The 25,894-nt window shown below is 39.2% G+C and overlaps 1 protein-coding gene across 8 annotated transcripts in view; it reads left to right on the forward strand.

The window, feature by feature from the left end:
* PLEKHA7 (pleckstrin homology domain containing A7) overlaps nt 1-25,894 on the forward strand; it is a 276,128-nt gene that overhangs the window by 174,589 nt on the left and 75,645 nt on the right. For all 8 annotated transcript variants that reach the window (XM_073347395.1, XM_073347399.1, XM_073347396.1 and 5 more), the window contains 5 exons: nt 6,473-6,584; nt 10,081-10,185; nt 12,042-12,114; nt 13,774-13,874; nt 24,431-24,609. In XM_073347395.1, coding sequence (XP_073203496.1) covers nt 6,473-6,584; nt 10,081-10,185; nt 12,042-12,114; nt 13,774-13,874; nt 24,431-24,609 — 570 coding nt within the window. The remainder of the gene's footprint in view (nt 1-6,472; nt 6,585-10,080; nt 10,186-12,041; nt 12,115-13,773; nt 13,875-24,430; nt 24,610-25,894) is intronic.

A 25,894-nucleotide genomic window follows, 5' to 3' on the forward strand; every position in this document is an offset into this window, starting at 1 on the left:
CCTTGCTGGATGATAGAGTGGGACTACAGGTACAATTACCCTGTATTGTGACATACAATGCCTAATCTAAAGGTATTGTTACCATGGGAGAATGGGTCAATTAGTTTTGATTTTTAAATGTTAGATTTTGTCTGTGTGTGTGTGAGAGAGAGACAGAGAGAGCGCATGTACAACTGGCCAACCATTATGGGAGGCAGGTATCATAGGCTAGGGAAGGCAGTGCCTTCCCAAACAGCCAGGCGTGGCTCCGCCCCCAAGCTGCTTCCTGCTCTTGCCCACGCTTCCCAGATCTCCTGTGCAGTGGTTGGGGCTGGGGACTGCATGCCGCCCGCTCAGAGGGAATCAAAGTTGTGCTGTTATTTTTTCCAAGCTTAATTTAAATTACATGTTCAGAAATAGTGTCTCTCTTTTAGGACTTCAAATCAACTGAGAAACTGTTGGACAGGTAATCGTTCAGGATGGAATAACTGGTGTCATTTAGGAAGAGCTGATGGTGCCTAACCTCTTGTCTTGAACGAACACCCTGTGGCAGACTGCTCTGATCGCAAACTGTTTTCCTCTGATTGTTTGCTGTTTTGTATGAGTGATAATGCTCAAAATGCTATTGTTCCCTGTTGTACTTAGTATTTGACTGAATATCTCTGGCAGCAATGTTTAGGGTGGCTAATTTGCTAAAATTTTTATGTAAATTTAAATGCACACATATTAAGATTAGAGTGGGAGAAATTCACAGATTGTCATTAACCTGTTTGCACTGTTAATCATTTTTGTTGTAACTGCGGTATGTTTACCAAGCAACTAGATGCCTGTGCCCCCTGACTTGGGCATGGGCTGTGGGGCTGTTTCATTTCTGTGTAGACTTCCGGGCTTGGTCTGGAGCCTTCCTCTGGGACCCTGCAACGTGGGAGGGTCCCAGAGCTCAGGCTACAGCTCAAGCCCAGAAGTCTATACAACAGTGAAATAGCCCTGCAGCCCAAGCCCTGCAAGCCCAAGTTGGCTGGCGTGGACATCTAGTTGCTGTGTAGACATACCCTTAATTGCCATGTGTCTAACAAGTTACCTTTGTTATAGTTGAGCAAACTGCATTGTATTTGAATGTTTCAGACAATACCACTTGGCCTCTTTAAATCCTTGGAACAAGAATGGTCTTGTGTTTAAAGCACAGTTCTGAGAGCCAGAGCTGGGAATTGGAGCTGGCTGAAAAAGGGGAATCCCTCCGTGAACATGATCATGCTTTTGGGGAAAGTGTTGCCCTGTAGAGGGACAAATGTCACAAATGTGAAATTTTTCAGAGAAAGGGCTTTAAAAGGCGGAGGGGAGGAAGAAGGAAACAGATATTTTCAGCTTCCTAGCTGCCCTCAGGGAAGGCTCTTGTCAGTTTAACTTGTAAAACTGTCAATAGTCTTCCAGCCTGGCTGCCAGAGAGGCAGAGTACTCTGTGCCTCAGGTTCCTCATCTTGAAATAGAGAGAATTCTTATTTCATCAGTGGCAGTATTGGTGCTGTGGGCAAAATTAATTAATGCTACGATAGTGTATTGAGATCCTTTTTGGATCAAAGGGGGCTATGTAACTGTAAAATATATTATGAATATTGTTATTACGGCTGCCACCACTACTGCCATCTGGTATCTTCCTCACCCGGTATGCCATTACCAATACCAATGTGCTAAGTCTAGACCGACGACAAGTTAGCTCTTTGTTTCAAATATTTTTTGCCTATATATTACGAAATAAATGCAGAAGATTGTATGTTCTGGTAGTTTTGTGAATAGCTGAGGTCTGTTGCTTGAGAATTTATAACATGTGGTCTGTTACTACATTAAAAAACTTTAAAAAAAAAAGTTTGTTTCATTTAACTTTACTATGTTAACAAACAAGTTCTGTTTTGATCCTGGAACAAGATAATTGACTTCCTGCATCAATACAATTATTTGTTAGTGTTGGCATTCCTCTTGTCCTCCGGTGACCTAGACTTACTAATCCCACTTTCCTTCAAACCAAACAATAATTCTTTGTTGCTTCCTGTTTTGATGTCACCTCTCTCCCTCTTTCCAACTGAACAATCAACTCTCCTGTGGCATAAAAAACAGAACTAGCAAAAAAGTCTGGGGCTTTCATTAGCTTACCAGACCTACAAAAAAGTTTAAATGACACTGACATATAAATCTCTTCTTTCCCTACTCACCTACATCTGTATAACTAATATACTACAGGGCATAAAGTGGATTTTGAAAGCTTACAGTACACTACAATAGCTAATCATTACTGGAACATTTTAGACAAACTCTTACTGATACAATAGGTACTCTATTTGTGAGGCACTTAATATAAAAACAATCTAAATATGTAAAAAGCACAAAACCATTTAAACAAAATTGATACAGACCTAGAAACTCAACTGAGGAAAATTGATGTATAACTAGAACAGAATGAGTTTAAAACAAATCTGTAAGATCATAAGAGTAGTTAAGAAAATTACCATGTTTTTATTTGATAATATTTATAACCAGTTAGCAAAAAAATCCCAATTTTTTGAAATATTATATGAAAATTTAAAACTGAAAACAGTTTGTTCTGAAGACTTGTTTAAATCTGTTCAGAATACCAGTTAAGCAGTATTCTGAAATTTTCCAACATAGAAAACTAAGGGCTCCATTCAGCAGAAATGTTAAGATTGTCCCCTCTGTTTTTTCAGGTCACTTTACAAGTGAAAATTACAATATGGCATAACTTTCTTCTCTTTTGTTCTACAGAAAGATTAAGGGCTACTGAGAGAGACAAAGGAATGTAGAAATTTGTAATGCTTCCCTTCATTTAAGAGAAATCATTCACCCAAGGTTAAAATTTTCTCAAGAGCCTAAGTCACTTTTGAAAATGAGGGTTAAGCTTTACCTCTCTGTATATCACTTTCCTATCTCTGTTCCTTTACCTATTTAGATTGTAAACTCTTCGGGCTGACTTGTGTTTGTACAGTGCCCTGTGCAATGGGGCTCTGATATTGCTTGTGGTCTGTAGCTGCTACCATAATACAAAAAATAATAATTTTTCTTCATTGCAAAATTATTACATTATATGATCCGGGCCACTGTTTATTTTACAGGCTTACTCCGTCCAAGGGCTGGAGTAACTGTAACATAGCTTAAGGACAGTGATGAGCTGCCAAAATCTTAACAACCAGTTCCCTCCTCACCCCACGAGGGGGTTGTGGCCCACCCCTGCTCCCCGGGGACTCCTGTCCCATCCAACCCCCCGCTTTCCTTGACGCCCTACCCCCCGGACCCTTGCCCCATCCACTCCCCTTCTCTGTCCCCTGACTGCCCTCAGAACTGGGCAGGAGAGTCTCGTGGGCCACCGTAGTGGGTGCCCACCCCACCCCACCCCACCCCTAAGAGCCAGAGGGACCTGCCGGGGGTCGAGGTGGGGAGTCCCGGCGGTGCTTACCTGGGGCAGCTCCCAGGAAGCATCCGGCAGGCCCCTCTGGCTCCTAGGGGTGGGGGAGCGTAGCTAGGGGGAGAGCAGGGGGAGCAGCCACTCCCCCCCACAGATCACATCAAAAGTGGCGCCTTAGGCGCCGACTCCATGGGTGCTCCAGTCCCGGAGCACCCATGGGGAAAATTTGGTAGGTGCAGAGCATCCACCAGCAACTCCCTGCCTGGCCCCGCACCCAGCCCCAGCTCACCTCTGCTCCACACTGCCCCGCTCTGCTTCTCGGCCCACCCTCCCGGCTTCCTGCAAATCAGCTGTTCACGCGGAAAGCCTGGGAGGACTGAGAAGCAGGCAGTGGCTTCGCGCTCAGGCCCAGGGTGGCAGAGGTGAGCTGGGGCAGAGAGCAGTTCCCCTGCGCCCCCACTCCCCCGGGTTACCTGCTGTGGCACGAGTGGGCCTCCTCGCATCTCCCTGCCCCAGCTCACCTCCGTTCCGCCTCCGCCTCCCTGGGCCTGAGTGCGAAGCCGCCACTTGCTTTTCAGCCCCCCCTGGTTTCCCGCGTGAACAGCTGATTCATGGGAAGCCTGGGGGGTGGGGGTGGGAGAGAAGCAGAGTGGGGCGGCGTGTTCAGGGCAGGAGGCAGAGACGAGCTGGGGCCGGGTGCAGGGTGGGGAGCTGCTGGTGGGTGCTCTGCACCCATCAAATTTTCCCCATGGGTGCTCCAGTCCTGGAGCACCCACGGAGTTGGTGCCTAAGGCACCACTTTTGGTGGGTTGTTAAATTTAGAAGCCCTTTTAGAACCGGTTGTCCCTCATGTCCCTCCAGCTCACCACTGCTTAAGGGTGTAACCTTAGTGCATACATTAATATGAATATTTTCTTGCTTGGACCAGCTAGCGGTTATCTCTGGCTGCTCAGCCTCATGCTCATGCTGTCGTCAGGCTAAATGCTTGCAGTCAAAGTTGGTATTTTGGCTAGATTACAGGTACCAAGTAAAGATGAATTTAAAGGGGAAAGGCGATGTTGCATTTAGCCAATTAGTGGCAATAGAGTACAACCGCAGCTTAGTTAAATGGATGATACAACAAGCTGGGCATTTTCCTGAGAAAGAAATCCACCCAGCCAAAGGTTTATTGTGAATGCTGTTGGAATAAAAGAGTGTGTGAAGATTTATTCATGCCACAAGCAAAGGCAGAAAAGAGACATTGCACATGTTTGTGCATTTGAAATATCTTACTTTTTTTTTACTGAAGGTAAAGCTCTGAAAATAGATCATTTGGCTTCTACATACAGAGTAAACTAAACCATTGGAGCAAATCAAGTAGAAGTAGCTGAATGTGCTTATCTTGCTTGGTATATGGCTGCTGTGCATAGTAAGAAGTGTGCATTTCTTGTGAGGAATAATGGGCAATAGGTTTGGTGATAAATATCTGCAAGGAGTTCCTCCTCTAGGGTGTTGGCTTATTGTTTTGTATTTAAGGGATATGCCCATTTCATTCAGTGATATGTTATAAATATGAACGATCTTCTCTCTCTGGGCAATGTGAAGGATCTGCCCCTTAATTTTATTAATCAGATTGGATGAATCTGTGTGGGCACAGGGCTCTGCCCTTGTGAAACAACTTGCAGCATCGGGGCCTATGAAAGCATAGCACTTAGACTTTCAGCTTTTTAATGAAGAACAGCTTGTATGACAATCGAGTCTGAAACAATGTGTTGCTGAGAAAATTCCACAGAATTTTAATATGCACCCTTTGAGGATAACTTTTAATTTTCCAGACTAAAATATATTTATCAAATATTTTGTTGATATTTTTCCTTCAACTTATCTGTTACTATCTGCATACTTTCTTTGAGTTCTCTTTTTCTCTCCAATTGAATAAAATTAGCTATTCCCCTCCTGCTTTAGCTTTTTCAGCTTGAGCATATGACCTATGCCATAGTAAATTGAAAAGAATCATACCTGTTGAGGCAGGTGGCATGGATTTCTTGTTGCTGATCACAGATACATTTTAGTGAACAAGAAGCTGTTTTCTCTTTTTAGATTGTCTTTCTATATGTTTGTGTAACACCTTTACGGTGAAATTCTCATCCTCAAATCAAGTATACCTTTTAGACTAATCTTCAGGTAGTCTAGCTGGTAGGACCAATATATAATGTAACTGTATGTAGCACAGGCATTCACTGAGCTGGACAGCATTGTTAAAGCGAAATATTTCTCACGTTAAAACATTGGAGAACAATGTAAGAAAAGTTTCAGAGTAGCAGCCGTGTTAGTCTGTATTCGCAAAAAGAAAAGGAGTACTTGTGGCACCTTAGAGACTAACATTTATTTGAGCGTAAGTTTTCGTGAGCTACAGCTCACTTCATCGGATGCATTCAGTGGAGAAAAATAATCGTTGGCTTTGACATAACACTTTTCACCAGCAAAGCAACCTTTCTAATTTGTTAGAAATGTCCCATGTCATTCACTATGTATGGTATCATTTTATGCTTCTTTTAGTATCATTGGATATTGAAGGACTAGATGATCTTGTTCTGCCATTTTCTAGTCTAGCACAGCAGGGATGATGCTTGACCACTTGCACCAGTAATTCTGTCTTTAGAAAATTAAAATAGAATTTCCTTTTAAACCATGATGATTCCATGTTTTCTAGTCTTGACCTGATTGTGTCTTTACTGTGTTTGTCTTTTTACTCTGGAAGGAATAGGTTACTTACTTACTTGGTTTGCCTGGAAGTATATATGTAATATATATGTGGTTAATGGTTAACTAATGATTATCGATGTATATTTCAGTTCCTTTTTACAGACATTAGAAAAATGTTACAATGTGTGGAATAGTGTATCATACTACTGTTACTTTTTTGTTACCAATAAAGAATTATGAACCCCTAAATACCATTGGCAATATCTTCTTAGAAAAGACCTAGTACCAAAATAACGGGTGTTCCAAGTGATCCTTTAAGTGTGAATATATATAAAAAAGCAAAAGCTGATTGTTTTAAATACTGTGTTTTAAAAATACTTTTTCTTTCTTTTCTAGGCAGAATTCACACATGTCCAAGCAACAAGTAAACCAAAGACCCTCAAGCATGGTCAGTGAAACATCCACTGCAGTAACTACATCCACTGTAGATACCAAACCTGGCTCCAAGGTAAGACAAAAGTCATATCATTTGGTCTGGTGGTAAAACCCTGGATCCCTTGAAGTCAAGGGGAATTTTGTTACTGAATTCAGTGAAGCCAGGATTTCACCCTGGAAGTCTAATAATGTGTTTCCAGGGAATTATGATATTAAACTATCTTCCACGCATGCAAAATTGAGGAAAAAAAACAAGAATAACTAAATAAGCTTTGGACAGCTCAGAAGCCCCCAAGTAGATGACAGTTTTAGGTGAGAATTTTGAAAATTATTGAGGCGATGAAATGCAGAGTTTGAGAGGTTCCTAAGGAGTGGAAGTATGTGTAAGTAATACTAGTATTCCCACAGGTCATATGATTGTCCAAAGCACTTCAAAATCACCTGCAAAATAGTGGAAATTTTAACTTGGACTTCCACTTAATTTCCCTTTAGTTCTCATCACTTCCTCTTCCTTTATCTTAGGCACTTCTCCACTTTAGCCTCATGTATCATTAGTGCTTGCACCACTACTACATTTGGAACATTTAGATAACAAAAATAATAGAAAAAATCAACAAGCAGAACTGGTACAGAATATGACAAAAATGATCATCTTTCTGAGGGCACAAAATATACCTGTGCTTTACTTAGTAAACCCAAACTTACTTTAGTTGCATCTCCAAGACTATAGTAAATTAAAAAATACAAGATGAGGGGAAAATGACCATAAGGAAGCAAAAATAATAGAAGAGCTAGCTAAGCAATATAAATGAAGCTTTAAATTTGTCTGTGGCCTTTTCACTTCTCAAACCTTCCCCATTGGAAAAGCAGAAAACCTGTTAAGTATCTAAGTCAGTGATACTTATACCTCTGTGGTTCAGGATCAACATCTCTCTCTCTCTCTCTCTCTCTCTCTCTCTCTCTCTCTCTCTCTCAGACACACACCAAGTAGTAGTATTGTATTTATTTATTACAATTGGTTAATAACATAGTAAAAGCATCCTGACTGGTTAATAAGTAAATCACAGAGTGTTTTACTATCATGTGCTGCAAAGAGCTGCAGGAGACACATAAGTCAAAGAAGAAAGGGTTTTGCCAAATTGATTGTAAAGAGTGCTCACTGAGTTAACCTCTTTGTTGATGTGGCATCAGCTGAAAACTTGAGTTCTGTTGTATTATTTTTCTTGGCTGATTACTGGGGAGGGGTAAGTCATGTAATGAAAAACCCAAAAACACTTTTTAGATCCAGAGTGTAATAATGCAATTACAGGTTACTAGACCAATGCACATGTTGTTATGTGTCAGTCACTAGTATTACATTTAAAGCCAAATGTGTTCACAATAAAAATATACTAATAGATTGATTTGTCACCTTAAAATGGTAAGTTTAAATGTCCACTTGAGGTACATGGTAAATTTTTTCAGTCACGCTTGCGAATACTTACATGTTTGTATTTATTTTATGCACTTCTTTATTACGATTTTTTAAAATGTCATTTAATTTTTTAAATTTTGCTTTTATTGATTTGGTAGAGACAATTAGGGACACTGCCAAAATTGACAGACTTAACAGTTTATCTCCTGTAAGTAACTTTGGTGTGTAGAACTCTGTTGTAGAGGTGGGAAGGAGACTTTACTCACCCCCTTCTCCAGTTTGCCAGTAACTGATGTCCATCATCACCTTACAACATCCTTCAGTCCTTCTCTTGCCCTATGAGGAACTCTACTACAGTTCTGTCTGCATCCTAGTACAAGAGAGAGCCTGAGTGCTCTTGGAAGCCTACCAGGTGCAGCATTTCCCCCGATGCAGCAGCATGGGCTCTGGTACGGAGCTGGGTGAACTGGTTGGGTGGAATCTCTTCTGCTTCTTGTGCTCCTCCAGTGAGATTTACTGAGGTCCTCTTTACTCTAAATCCTTTTTACCACACTTTTGCTTTGCCCCACAGAGATTCTTACTTATCATCAGGATCTTCTCCCTTGTGGAACTTTTTGCTTCCAATTATCTACGTATCTTCAGGGTGCGGGGATGACGACATGACATCCAAGGTCTTAAAAGAAGCTCAGATCCACTCTTACTCAGAGCTAGACTTAATTATTCCATGCATTCCTAGCAGTTCAATCACTCCTGTTCCTCCACAGACTCAAAGTGGACATTTTTGGCTATCTCCCAAACAAACAAAGATTGTTTTCCTCCTTCCCAAGGATCACTTGGCCAGTATTAAGCAGCAGCAAGAATCTCTGGACAAACATTAGGGCATTTGAAATTAATGTAAAGATAAGACACTTAGTATCATATTATACTATCAGAAGAACATAAGAATGGCTATGCTGGATCAGAGCAATGGTCCATCTAGCCCAGTATCCTGTCTTCCAGCGGTGACCGGTACCAGGTTCTTCAAAGGGAACGAAAAGAACAAGGCAATTATTGAGTGATCCATCCTCTGTCATCCAGCCCCAGCTTCTGGCAATCAGAGATTTAGGGACACCCAGAGCATGGGGTTGCATCCCTAACCATCTTGGCTAATAGAAGTTGATGGACCTATCCTCCATGAACTTATCTAATTCTTTTTTGAGCCCAGTTATATTTTTGGCCTTCATGTCCCCTTGCAATTAATTCTTCAGGTTGACTGTGTGTTGTTTGAAGAAGTATTTCCTTATGTTTGCAGGGAAAATACAACATAACCTGTCAAACATAACTTGCTGCCTACTAATTTCATTGGGTGATCTCTGGTTCATGTGTTGTGAAGGGATAAATAACAGTTCCTTATTCACTTTCTCCACACCATTCATGGTGATATATACCTCCATCCTCCTTAGTCATCTGTTTTCTATGCTGAACAGTCCCAGTCTTTTTAATCTCTCCTCACATGGAAGCTGTTCCATACCCCTAATAGTTTTTGTTTCCCTTCTCTGTACTTTTTCCAATTCTAATGTATCTTTTTTTAAAGATGGGGTGATCAGAACTGCATTGCGTTCAAGGTACAAGGCGTACCATGGATTTATGGCATTGATGTTTTCTGTCTTATCTATCCTTTTCCTAATGGTTCCTAACATTGTTAGCATTATTGGCTGCCACTACACATTGAGCAGATGTTTTTAGAAAACTGTCCACAATGACTCCAAGATCTTTCTTCAGTGGTAACAGCTAATTTAGACCCCACTGTTTTGCATGTATCATTGGGATTATGTTTTCCAATGTGCATTACTTCGCATTTATCAACACTGAATTTCACCTGCCATTTTGTTGCTCAGTCACCCAGTTTTTAAATTGGAAAAGTTGGACACCAACACTGTTATGATTCAGGTGGAATTGGAACAGCATTTGGTACTGATATGTTGATAATAGGAAGCTGACTTTCCTCAACTACTTAATCAAATACCAGTGCCAATATACGTGTGCCTCTGAAGAGTGCTAGAACTATTTCATTACTGTGTAACAAAATATGAAACGATGCCTCAGTTATTTGTAATCTGACTGATGTGACTTTAATACAGTATGTTTAGTACTATTGCAATGTGCTTCTTTTCAGGTTTTAAAATCTTGTAATAAAGTTCACAGCTTTGGAAAGAGGGACCAGTCTATCAAGAGGAACCCTAATGTTCCTGTTGTGGTGAGAGGCTGGCTACACAAACAGGTATGTGAGAGATTATTTGTTTCTCTTTGTATTGCAGAATGTGCAACAAAATATATCAGATATCTATGAAAGCTTTTTAGATAACAGTAAAAGAAATGAAAGGCCTGAATTTCAATTTTGTGGAAAACCTGAAGCTCCCATTGACTTCAGGAGAGAGTTGCTTGTGCTCAGCACCTCTAAAAGTCAGGCCCTTAGGCTTTCCATAGAGATTTGATTTGGACATGGAAAAAATGAGAGAAATGCTATAGTATTTGTTTAAATGTGGAAGCCACAACTTTATTTTAAACTGCTACCTAACTCTGGTAACCACTGCACATACCCAACAGGATTATTCCAGTGTGGATCTCAACTGGCACCGGTGACCCTACTGTATATAAATCTGAGAGTGATTATGAAAGACTGCCAATGGATTCTGACTCAAAGCCAGAGTCCTGACTCTTTCCCATCCTCCACTGTAGAGGTAGAAGGGATAAGATAAGGGGAGCCACAAGCTGAGCAAGAAAGAAGCCAGCCCTCTCATCATGTATTACCATACCAGGACTATTGCTTGAGCAGCCCACTCTAGGTTACAGGACTTTAGTCAGATCCTTTTTAACCCACCAATCACACTGGAATCTGCCAGTATTGCAACAGTTGTAACCTAAATGCCCCAGAACCAGACCTCCTGAATGTCATAGTGAGTGAAAAAAAATCCACACAGCAGTTTGCCAGTTCTGCCATATGAAAAAATTCCCTTCCAGACCCTACACTGCTGATCAGCCTAGCCCCCACATCACTGGAGATCTATCAGTTAGATTAAAAGGTGGTGAGGATGGGAGCCGTGATGGCTAACCTCTCTAGGCAATAAACTGTATTAACCCACATTCCTCACATTCCACTACCAGCAAAGGGGAGCTAGTCTCCTGGCCCTGGAAGCACCCCTAATGCCCAGTGGCAGCTGCAGTGGGCGGGACAGGCCCAATAGTCTAGATCATAAAGGCCTTTTCCTTTTGTTCCAGTATGGAACTGACAGTTTTGTTCTTTTTAATTTATAAAACCTTATCTTAAATCAACAATCCAGACATGGTTAAGAGGTGTCTATTCATCCTAAAATGTATTGACAATGTTCAAAACTGCTTTCTTTCCTAAAATATGAATTGTTTCATACAAAAAAATTAAATTGTAATTGCTTTTCAAATCTCTGTGTTTTAGTTGATAATATATATATTCTGTTGAAAATCTTGTCAACTGTTTAAGGCCTCATAGGCTCTAGTGTATTCAAAATAGATTTTTTTAAGTTACCTTGAAGGTTAGTGACAGAATCGTCTAGGAAGTGTGTCTTAGCCTTTTTGTATTTTCTATGAAATTTGTCTCTTGATTTATTTACAGGTTTTTTTATGCTTTTCTGTGCTGTTCCATTAAGTTTTCCCTGTTCACTCTGCTTATATGCTGATCCTCATCTTTGTCAAGAAGCAATCCTTGGAATGAGTATCACTTCCTGATACACAATTAATTATCCTAATTGCCTGATAGATCTGTGAGAAAAATACATGGTAGCTACCCATACTGCGCAATCCATGTACACATTAGATTTGAGATTAGTTAGAGAATAAAAATAGTTTTTTTGAAAATTGTCCTGGATCACATAGGGAAGATTTGTCCTGTAACTGGATGTTATCCTTGATGATTCTATCATTGCATAATGTTTCTCCAAGCAAATTTAAAATATTCATTTTTGTAATGATTAATATTGTATTTTGGGACAACTGTGGTAATCTGTTAATTAGTAGAGTGCCGTAGGAATTAGATGATAAAACAAACACTATATGAGCTTTTATTTGAACTGAAAAATTATATTAAATTCCTTGCTTTTGCAGGATAGCTCTGGAATGAGATTATGGAAAAGACGATGGTTTCTGCTGTCTGATTATTGTTTGTTTTACTACAAAGGTGGGTAGACAATGTAGTGGTTTTGAAAGTTTTCATGAAATTGAGGCCATTGTGAAAAATATTCTAATTTGTTCTTCAGAACTTCTCTTTAGAGCTGGAAAAACTGTTAGACTTTTTCACCACTGTTTACCCCTCAAACAATTGTTTAACATTACATTGTGACTCAAACCCTCATTAGAAAGCAACATTTTTGTTTGCTTGCTTGAATTGGTTTCTCACACTTATTGGAATAAAGTTGTGGTTAAGACATGGGTAGTCCAGAGACATGTGTTTTGAGCAGTGGTATAGACGATAGATGCTGCTGCTTTGTATTTTTATAGCACTTTACATGTTCAAAGCACATTACCAACTTTAATAAAGATTAACACCCTGGTGATATAGGAAGGTAAGTATTTGTACAGCTGGAAAAACAATGAGATTGTGACTTGCCAAAAGCCACACAATCAATGGCAAAGTCTGTATTAGAACCCATGATTCCTGACTCTTGCTCCAGTTTTTAACCTCTAGGTTTTTTGTATGATCTTTGGTAAGTCACACAGCTTCTCCATATGCCTTGGTTTGTTCCTGAATCGAATGGGGATAATACTTCCCTAACTCACATGGATGTTGACATTAAGTACATTGTTTGTAAAGTGCTTTGAAATATTTGGAGGCTTTATAGAAGTGCCAAGTATTATTTATTCATATTTATGGCTATTCCTCTATGTAGTGCCAGTAATAATGAATGTTCATTAACTATAGTAATTATTTGGATAGACGTAAGAATCACTGACTGAAATTGTTTTAGATGATCATAATGGTCTATTTTGACCTTAAAAATAAAAATAAAAATCTAAGAATGTTTACTATATATTGATCTGAGAACATTGCACACATGAGTGAGTAAAAAGGCAGGAAGGAAGAAGAAACAGAACAACGTGGGTTGCCAATCCCCATGCATGGGGCCTTACTGGGAATGGATCCAAGGGGGAGTCTAAGTGGAGACAGTGCTGCCTATCAGTAGGCCCTTGTTGCCTCAGTAGTTTTTAAAAGAAAGCTGAGCAAGGACTATCTCTTTGCTTTGTCCCTTTTTAATTCATTGTCACCTTGGTGGCCTTCTTTTCCACTTTCCCATGTTTCTGCCGTTTGGTCACTAAAGGGACATCAGTGGGAGCTTTGTTCTGGAATTGTATTCTGACTAAATAAAAATAAGGAGGAAAGTTTGGTTGGCTGGAAGAGTTCTGGTAGCATTACTTCATATAATAAGCACTTGTTTTTATCACTTGTTGGTACTGTTATTGGTATATGTTAGGGCAGCGATTCTCAACCTTTCCCAACTGCTTCAGAAGCCTGAAGCCCAAGCCCCACCAACCGGTGCTCAAGCCTGAGCCTGAGCCCACCACCTGCAACTGAAGCATATTGTTTAGCTTCGCGGGGCCCTGAGCAATTTCCTTGCTTGCCACCTCCTAATGCCGGCCCTGCCCTTGTGACCCTCCTGGGGGGTCGTGTGCCCCAGGTTGAGAAACACTGATCTAGATGAGTTGTACGCTGTGGAAGACCTCTGCATAACGCCAGGGGTATTTGTACACCTGGTTGAGAACCACTGTGTTAGGGAATATGCTTTTTTACACCTGATGAAGAAGTGCCCTGAATCATTTTGATTTTTCTTTCATTCAATAGACAGCAGAGAAGAAACTGTTTTGGGTAGCATACCATTGCCTAGTTATGTAATATCTCCCGTTGGACCTGAAGATCGCATAAACCGCAAGTATTCCTTTAAGGTACAAGTAAATAAATTACAAAGCTTATGATTTATATTCAGCAGTAAATACACTAGATGTTTAAAATGTTTATTTGCATAAGAGAAGACATTGTTTAGAGGAAACAATAACAATATCTCCATTTTAAAATAATTGTAAAAATGAATGTTTCATTTTTACATCGTATCTACTTCATACATATTTACAATGTAACATAGTTCTTTCTTGGATCTAATAGTTTTATCATAGTTCATTTTTCTGCTATGCTATAAGTTTCCCTGTTGCTTTAGTATGTGCCTGTGGTTAATGATCTTCTGTCTGTAAAATATCAGAAAATAAAACTGACAAACCTTATCATTTCTCTTATAAATAGAGAGAAATATTGACTTTTTCCCTCATAGACTGCTTTGCTTCACTGTGGATGGGGATGACTTTTTTTTTCTTTTTCTTCTTTGCAACAAAACCATCACTAAGTTTTGACAAGGAGAGGAAATGACAGTGCCATGACTTTAGTTGCTTTGTAATATAATGCATTGTGGCAATTAAACTTCTCATTTATTTTCTCTGCAAAAAATGGATAATTAGTATGGCCCCTATAATAGTTCAAAAGAATTAATTTCCTCCTTTTATCTCTTAACTCACGTTGTAATTTCTGCATCTTGGAGAATAAGAACAGCCACCTTTAACTACTAAATAGAGTCTTGAAGCTATAGTTGTTTAAGGTTCTACTTAGAACAACATTTTAATTTTGCCTTCCATGTAGTTTAAGTACATCTATTGTTTTGATAAGGAGTGTTCTTTGTTAAAATTCTATGTTGAATGATTTATGGTTTGCTCTAGCTATTTATTGCTCTTTGAAAATGCAACAAAAGAAAATAAACCTATTCTTGGTAATGGAAAAGCCTGCTTCCAGCTCACTACATGTCTGAGCACATGCATTAAGGCAAATTATAGAGGCTTCAATGCAGGTTATATTTTTAATATGTACAGATATTTGGAACAGAACATGACACATTGAATCCATCAAAGTAAATTACAAGCATTAATCATGCACAGTTTCATCAAGTGGTATGCAAATGATGTTCTAGAAAGAAACTTTCTTCCATCTTTTTGCCTTATGAGAATTACAGAAAGACTTAGCTTTTTAAATCTGCCCACCCAGAGCTTTTTCTTTCTTCTTGATTTGTGAGTTTTAGCAATTCAGACTGCCTGTTGCTGATTTCAGGTTTATTTTCTCTGGAAAATGGATTGAAATTGATTTGTTTAAATAAATGAATATTTCTTCAAGTAGTGTCCCTACAGGTGTTCCACTTCAGGTGCACATGTGCCTTTGATTGGCAATTTTCAGTAGCAATGCCTGTTAGAAGCTCATGTGCCCTCTACCAAGGATATATAGAGCTGCAAAGGCAAACAGCTTTCAGCTTTGCCTCAACTTCTTAGTTGAGCTTGTTTAGTTCTTTTGATAATTGTACTACTTTAGTTATAATTTGGGGGTTCCTGTTCTGAGAGCTTTGCTTTTGGAGACATCATCAACTTGGCATGTTGCTGTCCCTGGAATTAAAGCACTGCCTTACCTGCTGGGAAGCTGTCCCGGTCAGCAACAGACATTGTGTGTATCCGTTGTTTGGGAAACACCTGCATCCCAGCTAAATTCAGATGCAAATTTACGCACAAGAAGTTCAGATTCTATAAGGACTTGTTAGTGTCTGATGAGCCAGAGTCTGCACTATGAATGGGTATCTCATAGAAGTCAATATTGAGATTTTCAGGGTCTCTGAGGCCTTACCATTTTCTAGTAGCCCTGGTTCTCTTGTACCATTCCATCAACCAGACAATGGTCTGCTCCTCCTCTGTACTATACTGTGGACTCTTTAGATTCCCATATCGCTGTACAGGGATCTCCCACTTACCACCATAGAGACATCTTTCCAGGCACCTTACCTGAGAAAAAGCCCAAAGGGCAAGAGAATCTCATGCCCCTTCTTATGAGTCTGAGCAGCACTGGATGCATCCTCCTCTACCTTATGGTCCTCCTCAGTGGCCATATTGGGTCTCATGGGCAGCCTTCCATCAGCAATATTGAGGGATCCTAGCTACTCCTGTGGGGAATATTGTGAAAGGCAATCATTGCTTCATCTCTCCCACTAAAACAATCACAACTTCTTGAGGAGCTTTTTAAAGAGCAAGAGACTAGAGTGGATAAGGATGTGACACCACAAACTAATATCTCTTCATCTTCTCCAGATGTAGCTGTGCTGCCTCCTACACTCTCTTATGCCAAAGATTTTAAACAGTTTTAGGAGCTGATTAAATGGATTGCTGCCTTGCTTCGGATCCCATTGAACAAGGTCTAAGAGTCACAACATAAGCTCTTGTATATACTCCACATGACAACTTCTGACTGAATAGTTCTGCCAGTAAATGAGGCTCTACTGGATCCTGTCAAAATGATCTGGTAGACTTGAGCAAGTCGATTAAAAACACTTTGTTCTGCCAAAGAATTCTGAGTTTTTATTTTCACACCCTTTTCCTAATTCTTTGGTTGTGTGGAAGCTGTTAATGAGCGTTGTAAACAGCACCATACTGAGTCTATGCCATACAGTCACACCAGAAGCATCTTGATCTCTTTGGGCTTAAAAACTACTCTTCCTCAACGCTGTGGTTTAGAATAGCAAATTATTAGGCTCTGATGGCAAAGTGTAACCAGACCAATTACAGCAAATTAAACACTTTTATTGATCATCTTCCCCCAGATCATCGGGAACAGTTTCAGGCCATCAAAACTGAGGGTTAGCTCTTAATTAGGACCTCACTGCAAACTTCCCTAGATGCAGCCAGCAGTGCAGCTTGTTCTTTCTCTACTGCTGTTGTTATGCATTAAGCATCTTGGCTGCATCTATCAGCATGTCTTAGGGAGATCTAAATATCATAGAAAACCTTCCTTTTCACACTGATACTTTTCAGTGAGTCCACCAAAGAATCGTGCACACCTTAAAGGACTCAAGGGCCACTCTCTGTCAACCCCTGCAAATGAAAGACAATGTAGTTGATCACAAATGGAACAGAGATCCATCTGGTCCAATTTTCTGGCTTTCATAGACCAGCTGATCCACCTAAGAAAAGACAGATATCAGAAGGACTGCTTGCTGTGACCCCTACCGCCACCCAACCCTTATTATCACTGAAGTTTCAATTTGATTATCTGGTTGAAGGTCAAGAACCCTTCCTACCTTGGGAATCTTCAGCAACACCACACTACCCATCTTCCTCCCCTGGGAGATCATCTCTCCCATTTTTGACCTGCATGGAAGTATATTACAAATTATAACATTGGGTAACTCCATCCATTTCTCCTCCATCCTGCCATCCCACCCCGCTTTCCTTGTCCCTCCTCAGGGATTCTTGTCACAAACATTTGATTAGACAGGCTGTCCCTTCTATATGTAGGAGCCATAGAACCATTTCCAGTTCACCACGGAGGAAAGGGATTTTATCCCAAGTGTTTTCTGGTTCCATAAAAGAAGAGGGCATGGTGACCAAATCCAGTGCACTTTCTAGAAACATTTAGTGTATTTTTGCAAATTTGTAAAAATAAATAAATATGGAGAGCTGAGACCTTGTCTACACTACAGGTTACTTCAGTGTAACCCCTGAGCAATGTAAGTTAAGAGCCTAAGAGCCAGTGTAGACAGCACTATGTTGGCAGGAGAGCTTCCCCCACCGACATAGTTACCGCCTCTCATGGAGGCGGGAGTTATTAAACTGATGGGAGAGCTTTCTCCCATTGACTTAGAGTATTTCCACCCCAAGCAACTACAGTGGCACAGCTGCAAGTGCTGTAGTGTAGATGTAGCTTCAGACACCATGTAACAAGAAAAATTACAAAGGAACTTTTGTAAAAGAATCTTCACTCCAACATTTAACAGGTATGATTCAATAAGCCTTTTCCCTAGGAAGAAGCAAATACTGAAAAAGAGGTTAAAATGGAGGTCCAAGCTTCTACATCTCCTGAAGTATAAAATAAGAAACAATTGCAAAGGGAATATCTTATTAAGGATAGTTGTGCTAGCTAAAACATACCTTTTTAGTGAAAAAATGCTGCTTGGAAACTTTTTCATTTTTATGATAAAGTTATAAGATTGTAAACCAATGTAAAACTATTACAAAAGGAAAAAAAAGAATTTAGATGGGTTTCAAGAGCCAGACATCGTCTCCAGTATGCAAGTTCTGGTGCTGCTATTGACACCTACATTTGTTAACCTTGTGCTTTTACCTAGGGAGGATCAACAAATTTGAATCACTCCTCACTAGTTCTGCAGTTTGCCATGTTTATGTTTACTGTTAAATAACAATTTCAGAAACAATTAAGTTCTGTCAAAATTCCTTCTCAAATGATTTAGAGTATCCTAACTGGGCTTCAGTTAGTCTCTGACTATCAGCATAATATAGTCATAGACTCAGCCATGCAGGAAGAAGAGGAGAGAAAGAATGTGGTTTAATTAGTCACTTAACGTATCTGGGAATACCCAGCAATAAATCATAAGTTCAGGTCATTGTTCTTTCCTTAATTGTTTACACTTATCTGGAACCCAGTTTGGTCCCACTCTGTTGCTGGGACCCACCACTCTCTCCTCAAATGAGGGTTGAGAGGGGCTGGAAAATGGGGCAGGTAGTCTTCCCACTGTACTGGACATTAGGAGCCCTAACTCTTCTTTTTCCAGCTTCCTTAGGAGATGCCATCCCTTAAATCCCCTTCCAATTTCTGTTTCTCAGGGAACCATATCCCCTCTGTAATGAATACCTGTACTGGACACCTGCCACCTACTAAGTTTGCCACATCTTGACCTATCCTCCTCATGTACTTTGCCCTGACTCGCTGTGAGGAAAGCAAAAAAAAAAAAAAAAAAAACCCCACCGTGCCTCAGCCAATCTGGTTGTGAAGCAAAAATTCCTTCCAAGGAACTAGCACAATGTCTACAGCAGATGATGATAAAGCCCAGTCCTGTTCTGATCTCATGGGTGGGAAGTTGGGTGCTACTGATTGGTGATTGATGAAAGTTCCTTCCCAAATGTACGGAGTATAAATACTTCCCTCTCCTCTGGTGCACATGGTAGGTAAGTGCTGCCACATTGTCCATCCACTTCCTGTTCCCCTTCCCCCCACCTCCTGGCTCTGCTAAAGTCAGTCCATCCCCTTTCCTCCTCCCTTGTAACCCAATTGCAGTGGGAACCTTAAAAGGAGCTCTATCCCCTTTTTCTTGCTGGATGGACAAAGACCCACCACATTCAGTTACGGTGAGGACATTTGGTTAAAATCACTTTAAGCCATTATACTAAGACTTTTAGTAATGATCTCTTCACCAAACAATGTCATGTAGGATTTTATTGCAAAGCCAGTGTTATGCTATTACTGGAGAACTCATAAAATAAATCATGCGTACATCGACTGCCTTGTATTATTTGTAAAAGATCATTTGTTTGGCTGGAATAGACTCTACTTAAGCTTTTATCTGATGTTTGAATGCAGGTTTAAAGCCAGGACCTGTGGCTTTCTTACCTCAGAACAAAGTTTATAGCAGGGGCAAGAATAGATTTTCTAGGATTTCTATAGTAGTGATAACGTGAGACTGTCTCAAATTCCACACCTACAGCATCACGTGTCAGCTTGTAGAAGTTCAAGAGCACTGCCTTACCAGAATTCCATCACTCACTAGCCATTACATTTATCTAATCTGTTCAGTACCCTTAAATATACAGAGCATGGGTGAACATTATATGTCATAACTAAATGCTGCTAGAAATAGAAAACACAACAAGATTAATCCCAAAATAAAGCTAGGACTTTTTCACACTGAAGTCCTGAACAAGTGGAAAATGTATCCTGTCATATTTTAAACATGGTCTGTCTTCTATTTAGATTAGTGCAAAATGCCAATTACAGTATAAGTATGAGTTTAATTATTGGCCAGCTTCCATTTTAAACATTTATTTTCTGATAGATGTATTTAGTTTGTTGAGCTGGTCTTAGTATTAAACAGTTTAAAACACAGAGTATTAAAATCATACTAAAAGCTGGAGAGTTCTCCCTGAGAAAAGATTACTTTTGATTGTTAGTGTGTGTGAAAAGTATTTTCATAGGGAATGTTTTTTAAGTTTATCCAAATATAATAGTAAAAAAATAGTTTAGGAATATTCCTCCATTATACTAGATTGAGAAAGTGGAGAGCTTTCCATCATTTCTTTGGCAAAGGAACAATTCATTGCAAGCAATTATACAAGCGTAGGTTCTGATCCTGCAGAATCATGTCCATGATTTGTTGCTTTAAGTCCAATATGGTGAAGATGAATAAGATGGAGTAGTAATAAAACTTCAGTAAGAGATCACAAATGACATCAGCCCTACCAAGACACTCTACTTTTACATTGACACTACAATGTATAACTTTTATGATATGGAGTTATCTCTTGGCGCTTGAAACCAAGAAACGAGTGAAATCCCAATTTTTGCCTATAAAACAGAGGCCATTGCAACACTGTTTCTGGGTATTTTAATGTCCTTTATTAGCGGAAATCAGGATTTACTATGTGGAGCTGCTCTTCATTGCTGAGACCTGTTGGGATCTGGGCTGCCATCTTTGTCAGTTGCTCATAGTATCTCACTACTTCCTGAAGTTGGTGTTGACATAACTTCATTCTTTATATATAAATCCAATAGCCAGATTTAAGGCACATATGCTACCAGGGAGCTTTCCCTTTAGGCTCTCTGGTAGTTTATGTACCTTAAATCTGTCTAATGGATTTATTGCCATTATGTAAACTGAGGAAATGCCGTGCTCTGTATACCTGAAAGGGACTGTTTCAGACTTTAGAATGGAGGAAGAGGAGGGAGAAAATAGTGGTCTCAGCTTCTAGATTTCCTGAAGAGTTGTTATATCTAATTCCTCTTCCCTCTCCACATAATGTTGATAATTTTTTTTACAGGAAAGTGATTCACAGTCTAGCTTAGGGATGAGATATTCGTTTAATTTTGGCTCATAAGTGTTCCATAAATTTGACACTTTTCAACCTAAGAGTAAGAGGAGTTATTCTTCTGTATTTTCATAAGTCATTGTGATGCCTGACTTTCAGAGGCATGCGTAAAAAGTTGCTAACTTTCTCTGTGTAATTGTGACTTTCTCTTAGTTTAGTATTTCTATCTATGAATGTAATGGTTCTAGACATTTAATATTAGTTATTACTTACTTTAATCAGTGTAGTTTTGTGTTAAAATATAGTCCTTGAAAACCTGAATCCTTTTACTATTTTAACTTCAACTTTTTTTGTCCTTGTCTTGTCCTTATTGGTATGCTCTTGGGGTTTGCTCTCCATTTCTCCTTCTGTGCCTTCTGGGAGAGGGCCTGCCTTTTCCTCTGTCTGTCCAGAATAAGGCATCTGAATGCATGAATAGGTACCAATATTATTTTTTCCCCAGTTATGTATGTTCATGTGTTTAACAATGGTTTAAAATAAAAAACAAGTCTCTCAAAACTCTTCTGTGTCTGCTAGCAGTGACAGCCATCAGACACCAGCATAAGATTGTGGTTTTTTTCTTGCATGTTTGACATGCTACTAATAGATATCTGGAATACGTTTGAATGTTATTTTGACCAATTTTACATTCTCTTAACTCCATTGAGAGTCAGGGTTTGTTGATCATAGCATGACACCTTTATTCCTCATTCTCTGAGGCTATACATGTAATTTCTTTAGTCTTTGAAGGGAGAAAGGTGCCATATACATATTGCTTGCTGCTTATACAGTTTGTTAGGCAAATAGTGTCCTGCACTCTCTTCTAGTTGCATACTGAACATGGCTACTCTGAGAGAGAGCGTAATAGAATTCTATGGGAGAAAAAGTCATACCACATTAATTAGGATATACAGGTGAATGAAGACAGAGTTCAGTTTAAGCAGCAGGTTACAGCTTCATTAACTTAATTCTCGGGAGAGGCATGTCTCATCTCCTGTGACTCTCACATACCAGGTATTTAAGTGTGTTTAGTGCAAGGTTGCATGGCTCCCACTGTACAACCTCATAACTTGGGTAGACCCTCTTCACCTTATCCTTAGGACTCAACTCACTTCTGAATCCTCCCATGCTCCCCACTCCAAGGAAGGCAGGAGGTTAGCAAAGAGGGACCTCAATCTGCAAAGCCTTCAACTCTCCCCTTCTGCCATAGTCACAAGGTCCACCAGCAAAATTCCAGGTCTCTTACTTCTGGGAATTGGCCCTTTTGGCCTTTATCCATACTGGACAGCGGCAGCAAGTTGCAATGAACTAAACATTCCTACAAATTACTAATATTAATTTCTAAGTCCTACTTCTTTTGAACAAAACTATGCTTCCATTTTACTGTGAGGAAGGTGAAAAAAACCAACAGGCCACACAATGGAAAAAATTTGTTCTTGATCCCAAAACAGGTGAGTGGTCAGACTCTGTGCATCCATAACCACAGCTACTATACTACAATTATAGCGAGGGAGGGTAGGCAGCCAAGGCACCCCCAAAAACCTTAGTAGAGGTTTAAATTAATGGTGAAGTTAGGGGGATGTGAGAGCCCAGTCAGCTTCCCACTTTGCACCCCCCTTTCCCCTCCCCCCGGCTAGCCAATAGTATGTGGAAGGCCTTGGAATCCCAGGCATGTTCTGTCCCCTTTCTTTCTAAGCTGTCCTGTAACACACTGCTGGTCCAATCAACCTTCCCGCCTAGTGAGATGGAAGGTGGCAGCCAAAAGACTTGCACGAGAACAAAATATATGATAGAGCTGTCTTAAAGGAAATAAGAGGGCTCCCTTGTAGCAGTCATGTAGGTGAGTGAAAGACCATGTTTGAATGTTTGCAGCCATTCTGGGTAAAAAGGAAGGGAGCAAGTTGTCTACAAAACATGCAGTGCTGAAATAGTGGGGAAACCCCCCTATTCTACAATAAGTTTGCACATGGTTGAAGTGAGAGTCTGATAACACTAACTCAGCAATTTCAGAGTATATAACAAATCATGTAGGAAGCTTCACACAAGATCAAACGTATTGTGTTCTGTCAAAAGTGTTTGTATTTCTAAAGCCAAGTATTATGGTAGGTTATTTTTCAGTGTAGAATAACAAAGGGGAAAAGACTCCATCAAAACACAAGTCCAACTATAAGAGTTATATGTGGAATGTAGCTTTTAAAATAAAAGGAATGTTTGTTTTATACATATGTATATGTGAATGAAAAATTGACTTGGTTCAAAAAAGCTTCTGTGTAGTTCATATTTGTGTGTGTTGATACTAGCTGTAGTTTGTTCAAAAACTGTGAACAGTTAAATTACTAATGTGCTCAAAATATTGATTGCATGAGCCTACAAGATGAATGGAGTTTTATAGTCAGAGTTCCAGTGCTTGGAATGCAACAGAAAAGAGGGAGATTCATAGATTTTGTGATTAAATAAATATAACCAAATAAAATCAAAGCTTCTGAAGCCAAAATAGAGGATTTTTGAAGAACTAACTAGTATAGAGAAAACTTGAAAATTGCTGACCTCACTTACGATTCTGTGAATGGCTGTCAGTTGCTGTTAATTCTGTTAACAGTAGCAGATGAGTTCCGATTGTCTACTTTTAAAGTGCATTTATAAAGTAACACACAGGAAATATTGTAGCTTGATTCAGGAAGGAGCATCTGATGAGACCTACTTAGTAATGTGGGTACCATGTCTTTATGGAACTGTGGGTAAGATCTGACTTAACATAACTAGACTAGAATAATGAAAACACACATTTGATATAAAATTATGTACATAAGAACAATAGAAATGTCAGAGTGTTAAAGTTTAATACTTAGCTGCTGGCAGCTTCATATATCTAAATATCTCAAATAGTTTTGGTTTTGAGATAGCACATGGAAGCTTTTTGTATGCAATAACATTTGAAATACAGTACCATGTGCTTTAATAATTCAATAAATGTTGCTAACTTTATCATCAAGTCTAGTGTTTTTGTAGCTAATTTAGTGTTTTTTAAAAGCATATTGTTTAACCTAAAGGTCTTAACATGCAATACAATTATTCCTAAAATGCCAGTTTAAAAAACATGTATGGTAAGATTTATATTGTGTTTTTTCTAAACAGATTGCTTCATGATATGATCTAGGAAAATTGACTCACTTAAGCAATTCTTGCTAAAAGATGCATTAGTTTGTTTTGTATTGTGTTCACAGCAAATAAAATGCATCAAGTAAGATAGGAGTAAAATGAAAAGCTCCAGTTATTGGTATGAAAAACAGAACAAAATGCTGCAGTGTTATTTTAATGATAGGAAAAAGAGGGAAAGGAACTACACAGCACTAACTGATCTCAAATAAAATTAAAAAGTGACATTAAAACTCAACATTTGTCTCACTGCTGTGGTTATAGTAGAGTGATATCTTCTATTTTATGTACAGGAGGATACCGTGAGAACTCATAACTTTTTTTTTTTTTAAGGTAACCACTCAAGTTATAATAAATTTTTAGGCTCAGAATAACAGGTTTGTCTAATTTGTCTTTGCTTTTTGCTTTTACAGGCTGTCCACACAGGGATGAGGGCATACATTTATAATAAGAGTTCTATGGTCGGCTCTCAGGCAGAGCATTCAGGAATGCGCACATACTACTTCAGTGCGGATACCCTAGAGGATATGAATGGCTGGATCCGTGCCATGAATCAATCTACTCTTATGCAAACACGTTCATCACTGAAGAGGCAAGTTCAACATGTTACTAACTTGTAGCTGAAAGTTTTTTCAAAAATCAGAGTAGTGAGTTAAAATATATTTTTAGAAGCAAGGGAATATTCTGTTTTCATTTTAATTTTTTAAATCAGAGAATAAGATGTATACATTCTGATTTTAAAGAAATTTGCAGGTTTTTTTATAGTGGTCCTACATTAGTATACTTAGATACTTATGAATCAACAAGCTAGGGAGCACAAAGTAAAGAAAACTCTATGTTCAAAATTGTTTTGACCTCATCAGTGGTGCTGGTACACAAATAAAGTACTAGGGCTTGTCCACATGAAGACTTGGTATGCAGAAAGCCAGGGTGTGAATGAAATTACAGCTTACTAGGCTGTTGGGCACTAAGTCACTGTGGGGACCCTGCTACTGGACTTAAAGATCCATAGAGTGCAGTATGTCAGAGCACACTATGGAACTTTTTGTATGCTGTAGCAGGGTCCACACAGTAACTTAGTGTGCAACAGGCTAGTGTGCTATAGATTCATTCACACCCTGGCTTGCTGCGCACTAAGTCTCTGTGTGGAAAATGAAATGAAGCAAGTTTAAAAAGAAAAAAAATAGGGCAAAAAAAAAAACGATTGGAGAGGAGTGGAATGGGGATACTGTTTTCAAATTTCTAAGAGGGGTATTCTAAAGAGTAGAGAGTAAAAACCAAACTATAAGAAAAGGACAAATGTACTTATCAACTTTGATTTTCCCATGCTTTTTAGTTATGGAATATAAGTGTATAGATACATCTTGGAAACTAGTATTAGTTAACATCTTGCCTTACTGTATTTTCTAACATTGCATTTTGTAACATTTTGGGGGAGCGATGTGCTCTATGTTACATATCTAGCATAGTGGAGTCCTGCTTTGTGATCGGAGCTCCTAGACGCTACTTTTTCTAAAGCTAATGTCTGAAGTGCTGAATTCAGAAGTCCAGGAAAAAGCAATAATTGAGCAGTAAACTTCAAAAGAGGCTGGGATGAGGAGCTAGCAGTTGAAAATGCTCTCAGAGCCCAGAGAAAAAATCTGTTTTGGCTCAGACAGGACATAAATAGACAAAAAGTAAGAAAGACTCCATTTTTAAGACCACCCTTTATGATGCTTGGTGATGGATCAGAAGAGACTATGAACTCTACAATAGTAATAAATTGTTAAGATTATCTCATACCTTAAATAATAATTATTTCCTTTAAAATGGCATTATACTAACATCACAAGAAAGAAATTTCCCTCAATGTTCACATCAAGGATATATAATATTTA

This window comes from Lepidochelys kempii, chromosome 6 (assembly GCF_965140265.1).
Source record: "Lepidochelys kempii isolate rLepKem1 chromosome 6, rLepKem1.hap2, whole genome shotgun sequence".
Taxonomy (NCBI): Eukaryota; Metazoa; Chordata; order Testudines; family Cheloniidae; genus Lepidochelys; species Lepidochelys kempii.